This window comes from Macaca mulatta, chromosome 4 (genome assembly GCF_049350105.2).
Source record: "Macaca mulatta isolate MMU2019108-1 chromosome 4, T2T-MMU8v2.0, whole genome shotgun sequence".
NCBI classification, from domain to species: Eukaryota; Metazoa; Chordata; class Mammalia; order Primates; family Cercopithecidae; genus Macaca; species Macaca mulatta.
Window position 1 is genome coordinate 180,150,631 of NC_133409.1, and position 24,950 is coordinate 180,175,580.

Below are 24,950 nucleotides of genomic sequence, written 5' to 3' on the forward strand. Positions count from 1 at the left end.
TGTGAATGTCTGTTTCCGAACCGACAGTCTCAGTTCTCCTTTGCTGCTCTGTGTCATCCTGCTTACTTGGCTCTGCCTGTTAACCGCAGTGTTCTTGTGGAGCTTGGGCTTTGTACGTAACTCCTCACAGGCAAACCTGGTTCTTCCCACCATGGTGCTGAGAGTGGGGGTGAAGGGAAGGCCCCAGAGCCAGGCGCAGGGACAGCAGTGCTGCTGCAGGCCTCTCATCCTGAGGGCCAAAAGGCACTGGCAGGGAGGTGTTCTTCTCACCATCAGCATCCTGTCACCTGCTTGGCAGCAGGAGGGTAAAAGGGGATTATGCTCAGGAAAGGCAGCCTCCGTGGCAGAGGCACCATGGAGAACCCCCATCTGTCCCAGTGACACACACATCACATCAGTAGCCTGTAGTTGCGGTATAAAATTTTAAAAAGTGTGTTAAAAAATGCCTCGCCCTCTTGCCTTTCAATATTAATTATTCAGCCTCTTTGGACTCTAAGAGATTTGAGAACACCATTTGGATGGTGGTACAAGGAGCAAACGGAACTCACCCAGGCCTCTCCAGCAAAGCCTGGACCCTCCCTCCATTTTCCCTTTTGGGCTGTAGGATCCAAGGCTGCATGGCGGCCAAGTAGTAACCAGACAGGTGTGGACAGGAGAGCCGAGGCTCATTACTTTACAGCAGTGCTCTTCTCAACCGGGGCAATTTTCTCCTTTCCTAGGACCATTTGACAATGTTTAGAGACACTGTTGTCACAACTGGGGGAGGGACGGGGGGAGAACTGTGCCCCTGGCATCTAGTAGGTAGGGGCAGGGATGCTACCAAACATCGTACAAGGCACAAGACAGTCCCCACAAGAGAATTACCCAGCCCGAGACGCCGACACTGCCAAGGCTGAGAGCTTGCTCTGCAGCCCCGTTTCAGGGGCGTGTATGTGTCTGCTAGAGTTGAGGGGGTTCACAGTCAGAATCAACAACACTGTTATCAGCCCAAGACACCAGAATCCATTCCGACAGCCAGACTGACCATCACCACACCCTTCTCGTCCTCCCTCTGGGGATAGCTAAGCACACGGCCTTCCCTGTCTGTTTAGCAAAACGCCAGTGGAGACGCTGAGCGGCCCACCCAGCTTCAGTCTTCTGAACTATTCTAGTTCCTTCATCCACCCCCAGGTTTCAGGTGGACTCTGAAAGGTTGGGTGCTACAGGCACAATTCCCACAGTCAGGAGTTGTCCTTTTTCACTCTGGCACACAGAAAAATATGAAAATACTTTCACGGTACAGAGCAAACCGAGGAAGCCACTCAACAGTGTCAGCCCTGAGGTTCTGCTCTCACCCAGGCGTACAGATCAGCATTTCCTGTTCCCTCTCCAGGGCACCCAGGCTGGGTGAAAGTACCAGAATGCCAGGAAGTAACTTTCAAAGTCAATCAAGAATTTCTGCTGTAGTCACAGTTAGTAGCATTTCCTTGCAACAACTGTCTGGGAGATCTGATGTTTCCCCCCTCCTTGGTACCCCTTTAAATCTGTTCGGTTAATTTGAAAACTGAATATAAACTCAATTAATTTTTAAAAAATCGATAATTTAATGGAGTGAAGACTGCATGTGATTCTTAGAGCCTATAGTGACTGATACAGTATTTGATAGCCATGTTAACAGACTCTGTAACGTGGCAATGAGCTGCAGTTGTGATTCAAAAAGTCTCTGAACAGGGCTTAGAATTTTACTGTACTTTGTTCATAACAGGAGCCTACGTGAAGAAGAGAGCACACAATTTTAAAAGTTGATTTTATGTTCTCTGAGTTTTTCTTCTTGCTTCAGCAAAATTCTAGGAAATGCCATAAGCTGAAAGCAAATGACCTTCCTCAGACATCTCTTCTCTCCCTTTCCAAACCCAATTAGGAGTCATTTTTTGATTGGTGCTAGGCCATTAAGAGGTCTTCCTGCTTACGCTTTCCTCGGAGCGGATTGTTGCCTGGGCGCAGTGGCTCATGCCTGATATCCCAGCACTGTGAGAGGCCGAGGCAGGAGGATAACTTGAGTCCAGAAGTTTGAGACCAGCGTGGGCAACAGAGTGAGACCCCTTTGCTGCAGACTTCTTTCCCCATTCCCCAGCTATGAAATACAGGAAACAATATTTCTGCAGACACAGAACCCCCATCAGTGAGGACAGAATTCTGAATGCTCTGAGGCAGCCAGCTTTCTGGGGTTATTCACTAAGTGAGGAGTCCGCTTCAGCTGCCATAGCCCATCCAGGGTTAGTTCTGGCTGACGTAAATCAAGTGGTTCAGAAGGTCGATCCTGGCACACTGGTGGAGCACCTGGGCCAGCTTCCCCACTGTGGCTCCCTTAATGCCTTCCCTCATCACCCACTTTTGGAGCATCTGGTAAACCTTTTCTTTTAGTCCATCTCGCTCATAGTCATGGTCAATTTCATCAATCTGAGACTGTGTGAAGCCCAGTTTCCGGGCACAGTTTTTCCAGTGCTTTCCCAGATTTTCCCTGATTGGGTCCAGGTGTTTATCGGTCAGACTAGTGGTATTATCTGCCAAATGGGAAAGAGAAGAAGGTGTCAAGCTAAAGCCCATTCAAACATTCCAGCTTCCTGAACTGCTAAAAAACCCAAGTGAAATGAAGAGTACCAGAAGACAGGGAAAAGATAACTTCTTAGTTCTACAGCTGTTGCTGCACTGGAGACACTTCACATGCCTGCTAGCCCACAAGCAGTCTTTATGTGAATTACAATAGGGCATTCCTGGCCTGGCGTGGTGGCTCATGCCTATAACCCAACACTTTGGGAGGCCAAGGCAGGAAGATCACTTGAACCCAAGAGTTCTAGACCAGCCCTGGGCAACATAGCAAGACCCTGTCTCTATAAAAAAAAATTTTTTTTTTTAATTAGCTGGGTATGGTGGCACATGCCTGTACTCAGTTACTCCTCAGTTACTCAGGAGGCTGAGACAGGAGGATCACTTGAACCCAGGAGTTCAAGGCTGCAGTGAGCCATGATTGTGCCACAGTACTTCAGCCTGGACCATAGAGCAGGATGTGGTCTCAAAAACAAAACAAATAAAAAAGAATAAGGCATTCCTTCCTCCCAGTAGACACATCCCTGAACCACAGCTGATGGCTCTGTGAACAAAACCCCTATGTGGCTACCAGGTTGGGTGTTCTATTCAATCTTAGCCCGTGACCCTGTTGGTATTAGACGTTCCTGGATGTAAAGGGAAAAACCACCATTTTTGTTCCTTTTAGACATTTTCCACTTACATCTGGCCAGAGTGAAAGCCACGCAACTCCTGACCACCACCCCCGCCCAACAGTTCACTTTCCTCTTACTTAATCAAGGAATTGTCCAGCAGGTGTGAACCCATTCAGTTACAATGCCTTCTTTGTCTTTCAAGACAAAGGTAACTACTCTTCAAGGTCTGTTTCTGGACCCTTCCCCTCCTTTACTCCACCCCGCCGCCAACTGACATTGCCTCTTCTCAAATAGCCATAACCTCTCTCCTTCTACTGGTTCTTTCCCTTAGCCCTTCGTAAAAATAATAAAAGGAAACAAAAATGTAAAACAACCACAAAAAAATTCCTTAATCCCCACACGACCTCATTAAACAGAACATAAGGAAGAAAATATTTCATTTTTCCTTTCAACCTCCCTTCTTTCCTCAGCCCTCCATAATGTGGCTTGTATTGCCACCAGTCGATTGTCAGCAGTCCAAGAACTTCCCAACATACTTTCCAAATTTTGTCAATATTTCTGTAGGGGGTAGATCCCGCGTTTCATTAGATTCTCACAGGTGCCCTTGACCATTCAGAATTTCTGTTCTAGGTATTTTAAAAGCAAACTATGGCCTGTGGGCCACATCTGGCTCCCTGCCAGTGTTTGTAAATAAACTTTTATTGGAACACAGCCGTGCTCATTCACGTGTGTATTGTCTGTGGTTGCTTTTGCACTACAATAAGAGAGTTGAGTAGTTCCAAGAGAGACCTCAAAGACAGCAGGGCCTAACATTTCCTACTGGTTCCTTTACAGAAAAAAAAAAAAAAAAATAGCCAATCCCATGGTTAATTAGAAAGCTGGGTTCTTAATCAAGTTGTTTTGGCCTCATGACTTTTTCCAGACTGTACTTTGGGATTAGCATTATGGGCCTACACAGTAGAACCCTGTAAGAGATAGTCCTCTTGATTTTATTACAGAAGTGCTGTGGAGGGCACAGTCTTCTATCTTGTACAGGATCTCCTTTGATGAGGGCCTGACACAGCTGTTTCTTCCAGGTCTGACCAGTAATACTGATGATGCTAATGATGAAAGTTTAACACTTTTTATAGAACTTACTATGTGTCAGGCAGTCTTCTAAGCTTTTTATACATACCAACTCATTTAATTTTCACAACAAATCCATAAATACTGTGATTATCTCCATATTAAAAACAAATAAATTGGCCGGGCACGGTGGCTCACGCCTGTAATCCCAGCACTTTGGGAGGCCAAGGCGGGTGGATCACGAGGTCAGGAGATCGAGACCATCTTGGCGAACACAGTGAAACCCCGTCTCTACTAAAAATACAAAAAAAATTAGCCGGGCGTTGTGGCGGGCGCCTGTAGTCCCAGCTTCTTGGGAGGCTGAGGCAGGAGAATGGCGTGAACCCGGGAGGCAGAGTTTGCAGTGAGCCGAGACCTCGCCACTGCACTCCAGCCTGGGCGACAGAGCGAGACTCCGTCTCAGAAAAAAAAAATAATAATAAAATAAATTACAAAGGAATTATAAGGAAATTACAAAGATATTTTGCAGAAGTAACATGAGAAAACTTTCAAGAAGAATTATCAGAGAAATTTTAAGATTCCACTATGTCCTTCTCACAAGTAAGAAAGTTCAAGGTTGCTAGACATGGGGTCCCTCCAGGGTATCTTACCAAAGATAGCTTGGTACTTGGAAGCTGGCTCTTCTTTAAAGTTCGTATTTGTGCTGTCTAGTAGTGATGAACTCGTCCCACCAACCTCCATATAATTGTAGGCTCCAATCTGAATGCCAGTACTATTGTATATAGCATATTTTATAGATTCATCTGAACAAAGAGAAACACACAGGTAAGTAATTCTAGATCAAAAGCAAGAGAAAAAGTACAGCATGGCAAACAAGCAGGGCTTTACCCCAAACATTAAGTTCATTATCCTATGCCACAGTTCAAACTGTTCTTCTTTAAAATCTGGCTAAACCACCTCATACCCATTAGGATGCCTACAATTAAAAAAAAAAAAAAAAAAGACAGAAATAACACATATTGACAAAGATGTGGAGGAAATGAAGCCCCTGTGCACTGCTGGTGGGAATGTGAAATGGTACAGCCACTGCTATAAACAGTATAGTGGGCCGGGCGCAGTGGCTCACGCCTGTAATCCCAGCACTTTGGGAGGCCGATGTGGGTGGATCACCTGAGGTCAGGAGTTCAAGACCAGCCTGGCCAACATGGTGAAACCCCATCTGTACTAAAAATACAAAAATTAGCCAGGCATGGTGGTGGGTGCCTGTAATCCCGGCTACTCAGGAGGCTGAAGCAGGAGAATCACTTGAACCCAGAAGGCGGAGCTTGCAGTGAGCCGAGCCGAGATTGTGCCACTGCACTCCAGCCTGGCGACAGAGCGAGAATCTGTCTCAAAAGAAAAAAAAAAGAGTTATCGTGATTCTTCAAAAAAATTAAAGATAGAATTACCATATGATCCAGCAATTCCATTTCTGAGTATATACCCAAAAGAACTAAAACAGGTTCTAAGAAATGTTTCTACCCACATGTTCATTGCAGTGTTATTCACAAGAGCCGAAAGGTGGAAATCAGCCAAGCACCCATGAGCAGATGAGTGGATAACCCAACTGTGGCCTGGCTACACAATGGAATAGTCAGCCTTGAAAAGGAAGGGAATCACATCACATGCTACAACATGCATGAACCTTGAGGACCTTTCCTAAGTGAATGAAGCCAGCCACAAAGACAAATGCTGCACGATTCCACTCATATGAGGTACCTAGAGTCAGAGTCACAGGAATGGAGAGTAGAATGGTGGTTGTCAGGGGCTGGGAGGGGAGCTGGGGAGTTGGTGTTTAATGGATACAGAATTTTAGTTTTGCAAGATCAAAACAGTTACATAGATGGATGGTGGTGATGGTTGCATAACAATATGAATGTTAGGTAATGCCACTGTAAAAATGGTTAAAATGGTATATTTTATGTTTTTGAATTTTACCATAGAAAAATGTGGCTAAGTCAGAAATCAGAGGTGGATGAACAGCACAGCACAGCTCAGCCACACTTCCCAGCAGGATCCCACGACTCTGAACATCTGTGAAGGGTCCTCCTCCTTTACCTGATAAACTCAAACCTCTCAGGTTCAGTATTCAGAAGCTAGCCACAGCTCTGCCCTACCCTCTGTCTCTGATCTTCCTTTCACTGTCTCCGCCCTCTCTCCACTCCAGAGACTCCAGTCCCACCAGATTTCCCACTGATCTGCTGACATGGTGCTCCTGCCTCTGCCTGGACTGTTGACCTTCCGACATGCTTCTCCCTATCTGTGATTTTCTGCCACAGGCCCAGCACAAATTCCCCCTCCTTCCGTGAGCCTGCACTGTAATCCTAGACTCAGCACTCTGCCCTGGGCCGCTCTGTATCTGAGCTGGGTCTGTCTGACTTCTCCACTAGAATGTGAGTCCCGAGAGGGCAGCAACCATACCCACTTGTTTTTGTATTCCTTACACTCGCTAGCCTGGGACTTGGTACGGGCATGGGCTCAGTGACATTCATGCTGAGCTGAATTTGTCAGGTGTCGGTACTGTCCCTAAAGAGCACTTAGCATATCCTTGTAGGAGAGAGAAGGTGGTCGAGAAGACAGTTCTGAGGAGGGAAATGAATAGCAGCTCCAGGTACCTTTGTCAGCACACCTGACCCTAAGATAGGCCGCCTTCTGGACCAGGCACCGTGCTCATTTGTTGCATTTTCTCTGAGGAAGCCAAGGAAACTAGGGACCCTCTCTAGAGACAGGTGTAAGAAATATAGGATGTGCACGCACACACCATCTGTATGTAGTTCTGGGTGTTTATGAAGCTGCTGAAACTGGGGTCCTTGGAATCCTAGCAAGGAACCGCTGTGACAGTCTCTGAGGTACCTTCCAGCACTCAAGGCTGTCTAGGTGTTCTTGTTAACAGTGATAATAACAGTGCTAATAACAGCAGCTACCATTTACTGAGCACTTATTCTGTGCATCGGCAGGCACAGTGCTAAGCTGCCTTACCCTGTTGAATCCTCCTGGCCCACCACCTCCAGCTTGTACTGACACTGTGTTTGTCACTCACAGTCTGCGTTCACCATGGGCTTACATGGAGGTCTACCCTGCACCTCTCTACTTGGAGATTTGTTTTCTTGAATCAGTGCTTTCTGCCCAAATCTGGCCACTGGAAAAGCCATGAAAGTTATGAAACGGAGCAACGAATGCAATATTAGAAACACACTAGAGCTTACAATGTATAAATTTTCACTCGTAACATTTTCATTGATAATTGAGGAGAATGAACTCTGGAAAGGCAAACGACTTTCCCAAAGTCACCCACTGCAGTGACTGGCACACGCAGGACTCGACTTGGGTCTCCTGACCCCTAGCCCAGTGAGCTTCCCTTTTCTAACCTCACTTCAAACAGCACAGTGAATAGAAACAGTGGGTCTAGGAGCTCTTTCACTGAGACGAAGACTTTTATTTTCCTTTTGTACTTACTGGATACACACACCCTTCTTCTATGGTATGGCAAATTAGAAAACTCACATTTTGGTACAGAGTTAGGACATTTTGATAACAAAAGCAAGCAAAAGACTTATTTAAATTTGCAAGGAGAAACTCAGCGTGTTCATTTACTAGCTCAGTACTTAGCAGGATCATCTTTGGGAGCAGAAACACAGAAAATTCTATTATTTATTATAGATCCAAGTGCCCCCTCCCCCCTGAAAGCATCTCAGAATCCTGAAGAAGCTGGATGCCTGTACATCTGTCACTGGCAGAATCAGGAACCACAGCAAGAGTGAAAACAGAAAGCGATTTTGGCACTAAACTAGTGTATTTGGGTTGCTCATGTAGAAAGAAGATAAAAAATTACACATTAAATATTGGTTTAGGGTCTGCCTTCTGTCTACTAGGATTTAAACTATATGAGGGAAGGGACTCACTCAGGCTGTTGGCTCAGTTATAGCTCCAGTGCCTGGAGAACTGCATGGCACAAAGTGGGAAGTGCTTTGGATTTTTTTTTTTCTTTTTTCTTTTCTTTATTTGAGATGGAGTCTCGCTCTGTCACCCAGGCTGGAGTGCAGTGATGCGATCTCGGCTCACTGCAACTTCTGCCTCCCAGGTTCAAGTGATTCTCCTGCCTCACCCTCCCGAGTAGCTGGGATTACAGGCGCGTGCCACTATGCCCAGCTATTTTTTTTGTTTTTTTGTTTTTTTTTGTATTTTTAGTAGAGATGGGGTTTCACTGTGTTAGCCAGGATAGTCTCAATCTCCTCACCTCGTGATCTGCCTGCCTCAGCCTCCCAAAGTGCTGGGATTACAGAATTTTTTTTTTTTTCCCTGAGACACAATCTCACTCTGTTTCCCAGGCTGGAGTGCAGTGGCATATCTCAGCTCACTGTAACGTCTGTCTCCAGGGTTCAAGTGATTTTCCTGCCTCACCCTCCCTAGTAGCTGGGGCTACAGGCATGCACCACCACGCCTGGCCAATTTCTGTATTATTTAGTAGAGACAGGGTGTCACCATGTTAGCCAGGCTGGTCTCAAATTTCTGGCCTCAAATGATCCACCCACCTCGGCCTCCCAAAGTGCTGGCATTACAGGCATGAGCCACCATGCCTGGCCAACCATGGCCCCAGCTGAAATTTTTATTGACTTAATCATGAATGAATAAAATGATATGGCAATACTAATGAAAAATTTTATCCCCAGACATGAAGGAAACAAAAGGATATTCTGCTCATAGGATTATACATGACTTGGATACTGCTTAATGTCTAATCCAGTATTTTGCATTCTACAGATCTTAATAATAAAACCTATGGAAAAAATCGAGGATGTTTTCAAAGGATGTTTTTGGAGAATTTGGCGTTTTGAAAGAAATTGTAACTAAGCTCTGTGGTTCTCAAAGCTTCCTGTACCTGAGTTGATTTCAGGATCTCCAGGACACTTGTGGGTATCACTGGTAGATGCCGTTCAGGTGGTTAAGGTGATGTTGGTGAGTATTATTTGATAAAAATGCTGGATATTACATTAAATCACTTCCATTCTAGACTGCCAGTAACTACTATCACGTACCTTTTACTTCACCTGATAGATATATGGGAGTTAAAAAAAAGTTTTTCATCACTAATGGTAGTCTTTGAGCTATATAAGGTAAGAAACAAAAATATCCAAAACTGATTTCTTATCTTCAAAAAACAGCAAGCAAGGTAAAAGCAAATAAGCAGATAACTTCCCATTGATCAGAGATTGGGTGAAATAGGACTACTATGCACTCCACATTAGAGTCAAAGGCGCCTGCCAGTCACAAGCACCTCCTGATGCTTGTGGACATGTGTGATGAATCCTAGCCCCAGATGAAACACTCCCAGACCAAGTGGCCTGGCGGAGTCCATTCCACAGCGGCAACTTGCATCTGGCCGTGGACGATACCCTCTGTCCCCATCACAACCCACAATCTACAATAGAGCTGGTTGGTTGCTTTACTTTCTGAAAAATAAAAAAAGACAAGGTTGTGACTATCAAAGACCCATTTACCTGTTAGTGGCAAGGAGGTGAATGGCATCGTGGGTGTGTTTCCTAAATAGTTGGTCTCAGGCACCGGGATTTTATACAGACTAGACATAGGACTTGGAATTGGCCCATACCAAACTCTGGGACCTGCTGTTCCTGGATCCAGCGGTCTTGTTCCAAAGCCATGTGAGCTATATAAAACATTGTTCCGATATGGCACTTGAGGTTGGCTGCTAAGCCCTGAGGGCTGGGGCACTGCATTACCATGACTGGCTGCACTAGAATAAGCGGTGCCTTTTACCTCTGTATTCTGAAAATTCTCATAAGGTCTTTGCTGTGCAAAAGGGTCATGGGAGACCCTTCGTCTCCTTTCCTCCTCTCTGTTGTAAGCCACATTCTGTCTGGGCTGCTGTTTCATCTGCCTGTCCATGCGGCTGCCATAGAGATGGTAGTTTGCTTCCTCTTGGAGTTTACTCTGCAGACTGGGCTCATTCTCTTCTTGCTGGTGCTCCAGGGAGGGGGCAAACCAGGACTCCTCCACAGGACCCATCCCAAGTCCCTGGGAACTGTGCAGTGAACCAGGCTGTTCTGTGGCTGAGAAGAAATGATCAACATTAGAATGGGGTTCGTGAAACATTAAAACGTAAAATAAAATCTGAGCGCCATCATGAATCTGTATCTCAGAGGGACGCACAGAAAATAAGTAAGAGACCAGTCCGAAGCATTTAGGAGATGGTCCTCTTCCCACAAGCTTTACAAATAATAGGAGCTCCTCACTGGCAGTGAGAGAGTACTAGGAAAATTATAGCAAGCAAGAGAAGAGCGGCTGTTGCAGGGATGATCAAGGAAAAAAGGGACTTGGTTTGGAGCAGAGAAGGTAGTTGTCTCCTTGGAGCGATTCAGGTGGAAAATAAGATCTGCGACCAGGCACGGTGTTCACGCCTGTAATCCCAGCACGTTGGGAGGCCGAGGCGGGCGGATCACCTGAGGTCAGGAGTTCGAGACCAGCCTGGCCAACATGGCAAAACCCCGTTTCTACTGAAAATACAAAAACTAGCTAGGCATGGTGGTGCATGCCTGTAATCCCAGCTGCTTGGGAGGCTGAGGCAGAAGAATCGCTTGATCCTGAAAGGCAGAGGTTATAGTGAGCCAAGATCACACCACTGCACTCCAGCCGGGGTGACAGAGGGACTCTGTCTCAAAAAAAAAAAAAAAAAAAAAAATCTGCAGCAGCTCTGTCCTAAGCACGTCCCATGAATTCTTTCATTCTTGAAGAGCCCTATGAGAGGAGGAGCAATGATGATGATTTGATGGGTGAAGTTTAGGAGAGGTTAAGTAATTAGCCACAGATCAGGTAGCTAAGTGGCTGCAGTATCCTACACTCTGCCATCCTTTTTGTTACAGTGGAAAAACTATTCCTACTTGACCTGGGACGAGCCTCTCTGCTTGTAGTCTGGCTCTAAGTCACTACGACCTCCTCAGGGACTTTGCTCTCACATATGTCCCTTACCTTCTTCTGAATCATCACTTCTCCCCATCAGGTATGTTAGGCCTTTTGTTCAGAACACTGACTGGTGAGCACACTGTTACTTCGTATTTCAAATACATGTAACTTGACTCTCGAATATTATAAATTCCTTTAAGGCAGGTGTTCACTTTTATAGTTTCTTCTGTTTCCCATGTGGTCCTGAGTAGCATTTTAGAGCGGAGTGAATGAGTAACCAAACAAATAAATGAATGGATTTTGAGCACAGTGTAATTTACCTGAATTTGACCTGCTCGGAGGCACTGGCACACAATCAAGTTGGAGAGACTGCATTCTCTTCACAACTGCATTTTGGTTTGAATACTCTTTCTGTAATTAAGAGCATAAATACACACTTTAACAACAGAAAAGACTGAGTCCCAGAAAATCATAAATGAGAATTCATATTTTCAGAAGGTAGAAATTTCACATAGATCTTACAAGTAGTAATTTTTTTTCATTATTGTTTTTCCCAAATAGCCAAAATGACCTTTAAAAAGAACAAGGTTGGAGGACTCACAGTTCCTGATTTCAAAACTTACTACAAACCTACAGTATTCAAAACGGTGTAGTACTGGCATAAAGACAGGCACATATGCCAGTGGGGCAGAATGGAGAGCCCAGGAATAAACCCTCCCATAAACAGCCAATTGATTTTTGACAAGGTTGCCAAGACCATTCGATGGGGAAAACTGAATATACACATATGAAATAATGAAGTTGGACCCTTATTTCATACCATATAAAAATTAACTCAAAATGGATCAAAGACTTGATTTAAGGGCTAGTGCCACAAAAATTCTTAGAAGAAAACACAGGGAAAAAGCTTCATGACACTGGACTTGGCAGCGATTTCTTGGTTATGACGCAAAAGCACAAACGAAAGTAAAAAGTAAAAATACATCAGAATTAAAAGCTCTGTGCATCAAAGGATACTATGAAGATAGTAAAAAGATAACCCACAGAATAAGGAAACAATACTTTGGGAGGCCAAGGCGAGTGGATCACATGAGGTCAGGAGTTCGAGACCAGCCAGGCCAACATGGTGAAACCTTGTCTCTACTAAAACTACAAAAACTAGCCAGGTGTGGTGGTGTGTGCCTGTAGTCCCAGCTACTCAGGTGGCTGAGGCAGGAGTATCTCGAACCCGGGAGGCAGAGGTTGCAGTGAGCCACCATTCCGCCACTGCACTCCAGCCTGGGTGGCGACACAGTGAGAGTCTGTCTCAAAAAAAAAATAATAATAATAAAATAAATAAATAAAATAAAATAATGGGGAAAAATAGCAAACCATATATATCTGATAATGGATGAAATCCAGAACATTAAAAAAAAAAAATCCTACAACTCAACAACAAAAAACCAACAACCCAATTCAAAAATGGGCAAAGAACTTGAATAGCAGTTTCTCCACAGAAAATATACAAATGGCCAACAAGCCATGAAAAGATGCTCAACATCATTAGTCACAGGGAAATGCAAGTGAAAACCGCCATGAGGTACACTTTCATACTCCTGAGAGTGACTGTAATATGAAAATGATAAATAAACTGTTGGGAAGATGCTGGAGAAATTGGAATCCTTGTGCATTGCTGGTGGGGAATTTAAAATGGTGTAGCTACTGTGTAAAACAATTTAATAGTTCTTAAAAGTTAAACATGGCCAGGCATGGTGGCTCATGCCTGTAATCCCAGCACTTTGGGAGGCCAAGGCGGGCAGATCACCTGAGGTTAGGAGTTGGAGACCAGCCTGGCTAACATGGTGAAACCCCCATCTCTACTAAAAATACAAAAGAATTAGCTGGGTGTAGTGGCACGCGCCTGTAATCCCAGCTACTCGGGAGGCTGAGGCACAAGAATCACCTGAACCCGGAGGTGGAGGTTGTAGTGAGCCCAGAGTGTGCCATTGCACTCCAGCCTGAGTGACAGAGTGAGACTGTCTCAAAAAAAAAACCAAAAAAAAAAAACACCAAAAGAAACCCCAAAGATTCAAACAATGCAGAATCACACAGAATAACACCCAAACATTCCTTGAGCGCCTTCTTCCATTCCCTTGAGGCAAGCCTTATCCAGAGTGTGGTGCATATCACTCTTATTCTCTCTCTAGGAATTTGCACACACATTCCAGAAATATACTATATATATGTGTGTGTGTATATATATGTGTGTATATATATGTGTGTGTGTGTGTGTGTGTGTGTATTTATATATATATATTTTTTTGAGACACAGTTTCACTCTGTCGCCCAGGGTGGAGTGTAGTGGCACGATCTTGGCTCTCTGCAACCTCCACCTCCTGGGTTCAAGCAATTCTCATGCCTCAGCCTCCTGAGTAGCTGGGATTACGGGTATGCACCACCACACCTGGCCAGTTTTTTGTATTATTAGTAGAGACAGGGTTTTGCCATGTTGGCCAGCTGGTCTCCAACTCCTGACCTCAAGTGATCCGCCCACCTCGGCCTCCCATAGTGCTGGAATTACAGGTATGAGCCACTGCACCCGGCCTATATATATTTTAACATTAAAAGGACCACACGGTAAGTATTGTTATGTGACTTATTTTTTCACTAACAGCTAATCTTGAAGATCTTTCTATATCATTACATGTTAGTTGCCACCTCTTTCTCTTAAATGGCTATTAGTATTGTGTAGTTTAGATGAATCATAATTTAGGGCATTTACTTATGGGCATTTGAGTTGTTTGTAATTTTTCACTCTTATAAACTAAGGTGCAAAGAACGGAAGCTACATCTTTGAGTGTACATGTGAGTGGTACAGATAATACTGAGAGTAGAATTGCAACAAAACTTATGGGCTTGTGGCGTTTGTTGGATGCCACACCTTCTAATAAACTTCTCCAATTTACACTCTTACCAATAGTGCAGAAGACTGCTTGTTATTCTGCATTTTCACCAACACATTGTATCATCAATCTTTTGAAAATTTCAATCTAATGGATGAAAAATCATAACAGGTTCATTTTGCCTTTCTCTGTTGGCAAGGCCAAATATCTTTTCTGAACTGTGTTGTTCAGTTTATTTTTTGAATTGTCTGTGTTCTTTGTCTATTATTTTTCTTTTGAATTATTTGTTTGTTTGTTTGAGACGGAGTCTCGCTCTGTTGCCCAGACTGGAGTGCAGTGGTGCGATCTCAGCTCACTGCAAGCTCCGCCTCCTGGGTTCACACTATTCTTCTGCGTCAGCCTCCCAAGTAGCTGGGACTACAGGCTCCCGCCATCATGCCTGGCTAATTTTTGTATTTTTAGTAGAGACGGGGTTTCACCATGTTGGCCAGGATGGTCTCGATCTCCTGACCTTGTGATCCGCCCGCCTCGGCTTCCCAAAGTGCTGGGATTACAGGTGTAAGCCACCATGCCCAGCCTATTTTTGTTTTTTATTTGTAGGCATTCTATTAAATATTCTAGGTATTAATCCTTTGCTAAACACAATTTCTCCTTTTCAACTCCCTTTCCATTTTCATGAGGTCATATACAATAATCTTTTTCTTTTTTTTTTTTTTTTTTTTTTTTTTGAGACGGAGTCTCGCTCTGCCGCCCAGGCTGGAGTGCAGTGGCCGGATCTCAGCTCACTGCAAGCTCCGCCTCCCGGGTTCACGCCATTCTCCTGCCTCAGCCTCCGGAGTAGCTGGGACTACAGGCGCCCGCCACCGCGCCCGGCTAGTTTTTTTGTATTTTTTAGTAGAGACGGGGTTTCACCGTGTTAGCCAGGATGGTCTCGATCTCCTGACCTCGTGATCCGCCCATCTCAGCCTCCCAAAGTGCTGGGATTACAGGCTTGAGCCACCGCGCCCGGCCAATCTTTTTCTTTATACTTTGCAAATTTTGTGTGCAGCTTAAGAAACATACATGGATTGATTCTGGACTTTGTGGTAGACACAGTGATGGGCCTGTCAGATTCCCCAGCAAGGAGGGAGTTGCTGCCCTGTTGCAAGGAGCTGAGTGAACAAACAGCCTGTAGCTGTGAACTTCTTTGCCCCAGGTACTCCCCTTCTGAGCCAGTGACTGAGAAAGGCAAGGAGATAAAGCCTTGGCCATTTCAGCCTGACGTGGAATAAGCCAGAGGGGCATTTGCTCAGCGCTCCCTGCTGCCAGAGCTCTCTGTTCAGGCTTCGTTGCCCTCTGACTTCTTCCTCTGCTCATTCCTGCTTCCCACTCCTTCCTTGCACCCCAGTCCCCAACTCAGTGGCTGCTTCTGGAAAACCCAACCTGCAAAGACTCACCTTTTCTATTAATCTATTTGATTATCCTTGCTCTAGTCTACACTGTTCTGATCTCCTTCTTCAGAATTTTCTTGGCTATCTTTGTACATTTTTTCTTTCACATAAACTTAAGAGTCAGCTTGTTGAATTCCATAAAGAATTGGTTGTGCTTTTAATTAGGATTGCACTCCTTTGTAAATGACGTTGGGGGAATAGACAGCTTTAGTATGTCAAGTCTTTCCATCCATCAACACATTTCACTGTTTATTTGGATTTATTTCTTGTCGTTTAGAAAAGCCATGTTTGCCAATGTTTAGACACATAATATTATCTTATTGTGGTTTTAATTTGCATTTCTCCAATTACCAGTAAAGTTGTGCGCTTTTTTGGTATATTTATTCTCTTTGGTGAAGTGCCCATTCAACTATTTCATCCCTGTTTTAACTGGGTTGCATATCTTTTCCTTTCTGATTTATAAAATTTCTCTAGATTTTATGTATTCAAGTACTTGGTCAGTTATGTGTGTGTCGCACTTCTCCCATTCTGTGACTAGTTTGCTTGTTTATTATTTATTTATTTATTGGATATGGGGTCTCGTTCTGTAACCCAGGCTGGAGCACAATGGCGCAGCCTCCCAGGCCCAAGCAGGCTTCTCATCTCGGCCTCCTGAGTAGCTGGGACCACAGGTGCACACCACCATGCCCAGCTAATTTCTTTTTTTTTTTTTTTGAGACGGAGTCTAGCTCTGTTGCCCAGGCTGGAGTGCAGGGGCACGATCTCGGCTCACTGCAAGCTCCGCCTCCCGGGTTTACGCCATTCTCCTGCCTTAGCCTCCGAGTAGCTGGGACTACAGGCGCCCGCCACCATGCCCGGCTAATGTTTTGTATTTTTAGTAGAGATGGGTTTCGCCGTGTTAGCCAGAATAGTCTCAATTTCCTGACCTTGTGATCCGCCCGCCTCGGCCTCCCAAAGTTCTGGGATTACAGGCATGAGCCACCGTGCCCGGCCCTAATTTCTTAATTATTATTTGTAAGGAGGTCGTCTCACTATGTTGCCCAGGCTAGTCTCGAACTCCTGGCCTCAAGCGATCCTCCCACCTCAGCCTCCCAAAGTGCTGGGATTACAGGCATGAGCCACCATGCCCAGCCTCCATTCTCTTAATAGTTTATTTTGATGAATAAAAGTTTTTAAATGAATTTATAAATTTAAACATTTTATAAATTTATAAATGTATTAAATGTATCTATAAATTTATAGAATTTTACAATGAATTCATTTACAAATTCATTTTTAAAATTCATTTAAAATTTTATAAATTTTAAAATTTATCAATTCTTACCATTACAGCTAATGCTTTTGTGTACTGTTGAGGATTCCCTGTCCTGATATGAAGAAACTCTCCTATATTTTCCAATAGCTTTATAATTTTATCTTTCACATTTCTGTCAGTAATCAACCTGGAGCTGATTTTTTGGTATGGTGTAAGGTAGAAGCCCAATTTCATTTTTGTACCGTGCGGATACCCAGTTGTCTCAGCACCATTTATTGAAAAGACTGTCATTTCCCCACTGCTCTGCAGTGCCATCTCTGTCAAAATCAAGTTTCTAGGTATGTGTAAATCTATGGGTTTTCAACTCCATTCCAACAGTAGCTGTCCACCCCACACCAATACCACTGTCTTTTTAATATAGCTTTATAATTCTTGATAAGAATCTGATAAGACAAGCCCTTCACTACTAGTCTTGTCCTTCCTCAAGGGCATTTTGGCTGTTCTTACTCTCTTCTTTACCTTTTCATATGGATTTCAGAGTGGGTTTGTCAAGTTCCACTCCTCACACCCACTTTCCACACACACAAAACTAAGTTTGAGATATAGGCCTGGCGTGGTGGCTCACACCTGTAATCCCAGCCCTTTGGGAGGCCGAGGCAAGTGGATCATTTGAGGCCAGGAGTTCAAGACCAGCCTGGCCAACATGGTGAAACCCCATGTCTACTAAAAATAAAAAAATTAGCCGGGCATGGTGGCACATGCTTTTAATCCCAGCTACTTGGGAGGCTGAGGTAGGAGAATCGCTTGAGCGCAGGAAGCAGAGATGGCAGTGAGCTGAGATTGTGCCTCTGAACTCCAGTTTGGGCAACAAAGCAAGACTCTGTCTCAAAAAACAAAAAACTTGACTGGGCACAGTGCCTCACGCCTGTAATCCCAACACTCTGGGAGGACAGGGCGGGCAGATCATGAAGTCAGGAGATTGAGACCATCTTGGCTAACATGGTGAAACCCCGTCTCTATTTAAAAAAAAAAAAAAAAAAAAAAATTAGCTGGGCGTGGTGGCAGGCACCTGTAGTCCCAGCAGCTACTCGGGAGGCTGAGGCAGGAGAATGGTGTGAACCCAGGAGGTGGAGCTTGCAGTGAGACAAGATAGTGCCACTGCACTCCAGCCTGGGGGACAGAGCGAGACTCCATCTCAAAAAAAAAAAAAAAAATTCTTCTTCAGTTGTAATTGTGGATTTGTCTGTTTTTCTTTGAGTTCTGTCACTTTTTGCTGCGTTGACTTTGAGGTCATGTTATTGACGGTGGATTCACATTTAAAGTGGTTATACTTTCCAGATGCATTGGGCCTTTTATCATTATGAAATATTCCTGATTGTTTGAGGGAATGCTTTTTTGCCTTAGAGTTTATCTTAGCTGATTCCAATCTTTTTTTTAAATTATATTTTAAAATCTGTTTGCCTGTTTCATTTGCCGTAGCCTCCTGTTCATGACTATGGGGGTAAGTTGCTGGAAGATGTATGGCAGTAGCTTGATTCCAGAGTCGGCGGGGGCGGGGCAGGGTGGTCTCCATTCTCTTAGTTGATTGGTTCCTAATGAGGCCTTGTCATGCCCCTCTCACCCCAGACAGCACCTCCTTGCTTCAGTCTTGGGCAGATGCTACTGCCATCTGTTGCTAAGTACAGGAGAAGTAGGGAGAGAAGCCAGCTTTCCTAACTAGCATAAATGAGGTTCTCGAGTGACTCCCCTGTCAGCGTTCCAGGTGACTGTGCTGTTACTTCTGTACACTGACCCAAGACTGCCCCTCCGGTACTTCTTCCTCAGCATTATGTCTTGGGTTAGTATTCCTTTTCTGTTATATGTCTCCGCAGAATAAATCTGTGGTCTTTCTATCTTTCAAGAATTCCTCAAAATGACTGATCCACTTATGGTGCTTTCCATTCTTTGCCAGTGACACTGTGCTTTTGTTTTCATACTGCTATATATTTGTTCTCTCATTTCATGAGTTTTGAAGGAGAAATGGGTCCAGTATGCCAACAGGATGATATTTGCAGACAATTGCTCATTTTGTTTTATATGTTTACCAAGCTAGCTTACCTCAAATCTCAATAACAAATCACATTGTTTTGGTTTTCACGATTGACAGTATATATTTTGATATGTTAATATTTCAAGCATCTGCTATATTGCCTACCTTTAAACTCTTCACATCCTCTTCTACACTTTCTTCTAATTGACTTAAATAAAAAGGCCTAAATTTTTCTTCAATGCCTGTAAGAATAAAATGTACTTTAAATTTCTTAATTATTTTCTCACATAAAATAAAAAATATTAGCCATCTATTATCTTTGAATTACTTACCTCAGTCTGTGGGCAAAGCAGTAAAATAAAAACTTAAGCTCCAAATCACTGACTCTGATAGAGACTAATAAGATGAATAGAACAAGGGATGGGCTAACACAGGAACCAGGGGTTTCTGCTGAAACAGCCTGTGCTCTTTGTGCTTTTTATTCGTGCTGCAGTTTCTCCGGCTGCAACACAAACCGCTCCCCGATGTGAGTCCATCTCCAGCTGGACAGGGATGGGTGAACTCCCTGTTTCTGTCCCTCTGGCATCAGATTTATGAGAGGTCGGGATACTCAGAGCAAGGATTTAGAGTAATGGGTTACAGCTGTTAGCCTTCAAAGAAAAAAGAAACTTCCAGTTCCAGGAAGATGGAGTGGACATACTTTCTTCTTATTCTTCCTTCTAAGCACAACAAAAACATCCTCTATATTATTTATAAAACAAACGTACAGAGTCTCTGAAAGGAGAAGAGAAGAAGGCAGACCAGCGGGAAACCTCGGGATCAGATGAAACACACGATAGCGAGTTCACTGGATTTTCTCTTTTCCTCATATCTCAGACTTGGCTGAAAAGGTGGCAACCTCAAACCATCAACGGCCACAGATAAAAAAAATCTCCAACCAAAGCCTGCTCTTTCTAGCCAAAGAACTAAGCAAGGGGCAGACAGAAAACTAACTTTAGTCAGTCTACAGCCATGCCATCCTGAATGTGCCCAAGCTTGTCTGCCCTTGGAAGTTAGGCAGGGTCAGGTCTGGTTAGTACTTGGATAGGAGAAAACTTTTAGTCAACAACCACTCTATTCCAGCCAACCCCCACAGACAAACCCTGTGGCTGCACCCCGACCCACAGCAGCTAAGGCCAAGTGCAGAGCCTCCACATCCAACCGGTGAGACAGTAACAATGTAACTCAACAAACTCAACAAACTCAACATCCCCACCGGGGTAATGTCAGAGAAGGCCCAAAAGGAAGCCAGGGCTGTCCTACCTGCCAGCTGATAATGAGCCCCTCCACTCCTATGGTGTCAGGAGAACACAAGAATAGCCTGGATTTGCCCCACATGGCAGTAACAAGACCCCTCTTCCCCACTGGGGAAGTGTCAGAGGAGGTCTAGTGGAGAATCAGGACTTTTAACATTGTCCAGTCGTAATGAGGTGCCTTCACCTCTGTGTCAGTGGGGACTATGTGGACTCTGCCAGAATTCCCACCCCTCACCAGCAGGGAAGAGGAGCCTCTGACCATGGGCGTCAATAAGGGCTGAGTGGAGAGGCTGAACTTCTACCTCCACCCAGCACTAGTAAGGTGGCCACCACTCTTCCCTTGTCAGAGCAGTCTCAGAAAAGCTCAGCCAAAACAGAAGGCTTAAAGAGGATACAGAATCTCACAACACAGTAAGAAAATGTACAAGTTTCAACAGAAAAATTACTCCTTATATGAAGAACCAGAAAGGTCCCAAACTGAATGAAATAAGACAATCAACAGATGCCAATACTGAGATGACAGCAATGTTAGAATTACCTGTCAAGGATTTTAAAACAGCCATGATAAAAACAATTCAATTAATAGTTATGAACCTGCTTGAAACAAATGAAAAATAGAAAGTCTCAGCGAAAAAGGGGAGAATATAAATTTTAGAGCTGAAAACTTCAATGACCAAAATATAATAAAAAGCTCAGTAGGCCGGGCGCAGTGGTTCACGCCTGTAATTCCAGCACTCTGGGAGGCCGAGGCAGGCGGATCATGAGGTCAGGAGATCGAGACCATCCTGGCTAACATGGTGAAACCCGTCTCTACTAAAAATACAACAAATTAGCCGGGCAGGGTGGCGGGCGCCTGTAGTCCCAGCTACTCGGGAGGCTGAGGCAGGAGAATGGAGTGAACCCGGGAGGCGGGGCTTGCGCCACTGCATTCTCCAACCTGGGGGACAGAGGGAGACTCCATCTCAAAAAAAAAAAAAAAAGGCTCAGTAGATGGTTCAACTGTGGAATCAAGGAGAAACAGAAAAATCAGTGAACTGGAAGACAGAATGATAAAATTATCCAGTCTGAACAAGAGAGAGGAAATTAACTGGAAAAAAAAAAAAAATAGAAAGCCTCAGGGACCTGTGGGACTATAACCAAAGATACAGTTTTTGTTGTCACAGTTCCAGAAGGAAAAGAGAAAGAGAGTGGGGGCTAAAAAGTACTTACAGAAATAATGGCCAAAAGCTTCCCAGATATGGTAAGAGGCATAAACCTACAGATTCAAGAAGCTGAGCAAAACCTAAACAGAATAAACCCAAAGGAATCCACACCAAGACAAATAACTAAATCTCTGAAAAATAAAGGCAAAGTCTTGAAAGCAGCAAGAGAAAAATAACACCTTACCTATAAGGAAAAAAAATTTGGAATGACAGAGTTCAGACATATCCTAAAAGAATGATTAAGGAAAGTTCCCTAAACAGAAAGGAAACAATAAAATAAGACACCTTGGAGAATCAGAAAGGTCTGGTTTTGTTCATGGCAGGTAGCACCTAAAATCCTTGGAGTCTTCTAAGACTGTCTTTTGGGTGGGGTCAGAAAACTAAGCAGCTTCAGAATGGGGGCTAGCAACCAGAAAGACCAAGCTATAATTAGAAGGTTGGGACTTTGAGCTCCACCTTTGACTTCCAGTGAGGAGAGAGGGACTGGAGATTAAGCTCAAGCACCAATGACCATGATTTAATCAATCATGCGTATGTAATGGAACTTCCATAAATCACCTTAAATGGGAAGGTGTGGAGAGCTTCAGGTTGCTGAACACATAGAAGCACCAGAATGTGGTGTGTCCTGAAAGGCTGTGGAAGCTCTGTACACCCTCCTCCCATACCTCACCTTGTACAGCTCTTCCATTTGGCTGTTTCTGAATTGTACCCAGTACAGTAAAAGGGAAGACATAAGCAAAATGTTTTCTTGAGTTCTGTGAGTCTTTCTAATGAATTCCCAGACCTGAAGTGCGGCTTGTGGGAATACTCAAATAAATTTGTAGTTGGCTGAGCAGAAGTGTGAGTAGCCTGGGTACCCAATGCTGGTGAGGATGCAAGAACCTGCATCACGCAGACACCGAATATAAAATGGCACAGCCCCTCTGGGAAAATGTTTGGGAATTTTTTAAATAAACTGTACATGAAACTACCATACAACCTAGCTACTGCACTCCTTGGTATTCCAGAGAAATGAAGACTTATATTCACACAAAAACATGTACATGAATATTTACAGCTGCTTTAGTCCCAACAGTTAAGAACTGGAAACAAGTCTTTCAAGGAGTGAATAGTTAAACTGTGGTACATCCACACCATAGAATACTGCTCAGCAAACATCCAGGCACCTTTCCCCATCCCTGTATGACAGGGCCAGTCTAAATGGCAAAATACTTTCTAAAGATGCCAGCTAAACAAGGGAGGGGATGGAAATAAAAGAGGTGAAGAAGCAAAGAAGGCTGGTGAAAGCCCATACACGGATGAATGGAGAAACGAAATGCAGTCTATTCATACAATGGAATATTATTCAGCCTTGAAAAGGAAAGAAATTCTGACATCTGCTACAACACAGATGAACCTCGAGGACATCATGCCAGGTGGAATCAGCCAGACACAAAAGGACAAATATTGTATGGTTCCACTTATATACGGTACCCAGTGCAGTTAAATTCGTAGAGACAGAAAGTAGGATGGGGGTTGCCAGGGGCAGGGAGAGAGATGATGGAGAGTGAATGTACTGTGGGACTGTACTTACTGCCCCTGAACAGTGCACTTGAAAACAGTTACAATGTTAATTTGAAAGTTATGTATATTTAAACCCAAGTTAAAAAGTTAGTTACAAAAAAAGGAAACAAGAAGGCCTTATGTGCCTTCATGCTTTTGAGAGATGGCTTCTTTGCACTGAACAACATGTTTGAAATCTAGAAAATCAGTTTAAAACCACAAGTAAAGTTGAACTCAGTTTTCTGAGGATTCAAACCAAGTTCCTAACAACATCTTACTGGGAAAATCACCACACAGGATGCATCCTACACAGTCAGAAAAGATGCTCTTACCAGGAAATGTCGGCCGAGCTTCTGGATTCGCTTCCCAGCACAGCTTCATGAGGCTGATAATTTCTCTTGGGCAGTACTCAATGATGTCGTCCACATCTGGCCTGTTCCCCGATTTTATGCACATTATCAGCTGCTGCTCACAGATAGCATCTGTAAAGCAAAGAGGAGCTGAGGTTGAGACTTTCAGGTCTTGCTCCTCTCTCAGGCAGGAAGGTGACAGAACTTGAACAATACTGCTCATTTTTTTCAGCCTCTGGTATGCCTGTGGTACAGCTGCCTCATTCTATAGAGTGGAATATGTCAGCTCTTTGTCTGACATATTCCACTACAGAGATGACCAAACAATAGCTTAATGTCTGCAGATAAAACAAAATTCTCAACAAAGCTACCTGCTGATGGAACAGAGATTATGTGGGCAAGGCCAGTGGCACGCTCCATGTGCAAAGGCAAATATGGGACAGTCCTTGCCTTCAGGAGCTCAAGTTAATGAGAGTGACTTAAAACACAAGAGTGATCATTGCTATTCAAAAAGGATGGGGCTGGGCACGGTGGCTCATGCCTGTAATCCCAGCACTTTGGGAGGTTGAGACAGGCAGATCACGAGGTCAAGAGATCAAGACCATCCTGGCCAACATGGTGAAACCCCATCTCTACTAAAAATACAAAAATTAGCTGGGCGTGGTGGTGCACACCTGTAGTCCCAGCTACTCGGGAGGCTGCGGCAAGAGAATTGCTTGAACTTGGGAGGTGGAGGTTGCAGTGAGCTGAGACTGCGCCACTGCACTCCAGCCTGGTGACAGAGTGAGATTCCGTCTTAGAAGGAAAAAAAAAAAAAAAAAGAATGTACAAGGGGCTCCAGTAGCACAACCCTGACTAAAAAGATCCAGGAAGGCTTTGTTGAGTCCAGAAAAATTAGCAGGTAAAGAATGGGAAAGGGGGACTTAAGGAGGAGAACTCCAGGCAAGAGAAGCAGGATATCAACAGACTAGAAGTCACAGAGATCATGACACATCCCAGAAATTCCTCACTCAGTCTAACTGACAAAGAAGGGAGGGTCAGGGATGAGGCCAGTAGAGAAGCAAAGGCCAGAATATGAAGGCCTTTTATTCCACACTAAGGAATTCGAACTTCATCCTGAACACCATGGAGCATCTGGGAAGGATTTCCAGTATGTGAGGGAAAGGGTCACATGTGCCTTTTAGGACAACCATTTTGGCTGCCACATGAATGGTGGACAGTGGAAGGAGCCTGCCGCAGAAACAGTGAGGGTTTGAACTAAGCAGAGGCCAGTGGGGACAGAGAGAGGCAGATGGGTTGCAGATATATCTTGAGTCATATATATATCTTGAATTCATAGGTTTTGAGATCTGATAGAATGTGGGAGAGAGAGGCAAGGGCAAGTCTGGGATGACTCTAAGGTTTCTTATTGGGCAACTTGGTAAAAGGATGGCCATGCCACTTCCTGAGCATATGAAGAGGAGTGAAGCAGGGCGAGCTGCAGGACAGTGTCAACAAGATGGGTGCGTTTGGGGGATGCTGCTTTGGAGGTTCCTTTGGTGCCTGCAATGGATCTGACCATAAGACAAGTGGATATCCAGGCCAGAGCCAGAGACACAGATTTAAGAAGCATTTGCAAAGAGATGATCATCAAACCACGGGAGCTGATGATCACCCAAGATGAGTATGTAGGAAAACATCCATTAGTGTATGCACTTAACAAACTGAAGAGTGTCTCTGTTCTTCTACACAAGCCACGACTTA

At 44.2% G+C, this 24,950-nt stretch overlaps 1 protein-coding gene across 15 annotated transcripts in view; it reads right to left on the reverse strand.

Annotated features, from left to right (window-relative positions):
* Window positions 1-1,563: 1,563 nt before the first annotated feature.
* RIPK1 (receptor interacting serine/threonine kinase 1) overlaps window positions 1,564-24,950 on the reverse strand; it is a 43,591-nt gene continuing 20,204 nt past the window's right edge. For all 15 annotated transcript variants that reach the window (XM_015135438.3, XM_078000995.1, XM_078000997.1 and 12 more), the window contains 6 exons: window positions 23,190-23,339; window positions 18,984-19,060; window positions 11,543-11,633; window positions 9,803-10,372; window positions 4,916-5,068; window positions 1,564-2,543 (listed from right to left, as the gene is read on the reverse strand). In XM_015135438.3, the coding sequence (XP_014990924.3) occupies window positions 2,257-2,543; window positions 4,916-5,068; window positions 9,803-10,372; window positions 11,543-11,633; window positions 18,984-19,060; window positions 23,190-23,339 (1,328 nt within the window). In that variant the 3' untranslated portion in view covers window positions 1,564-2,256. The remainder of the gene's footprint in view (window positions 2,544-4,915; window positions 5,069-9,802; window positions 10,373-11,542; window positions 11,634-18,983; window positions 19,061-23,189; window positions 23,340-24,950) is intronic.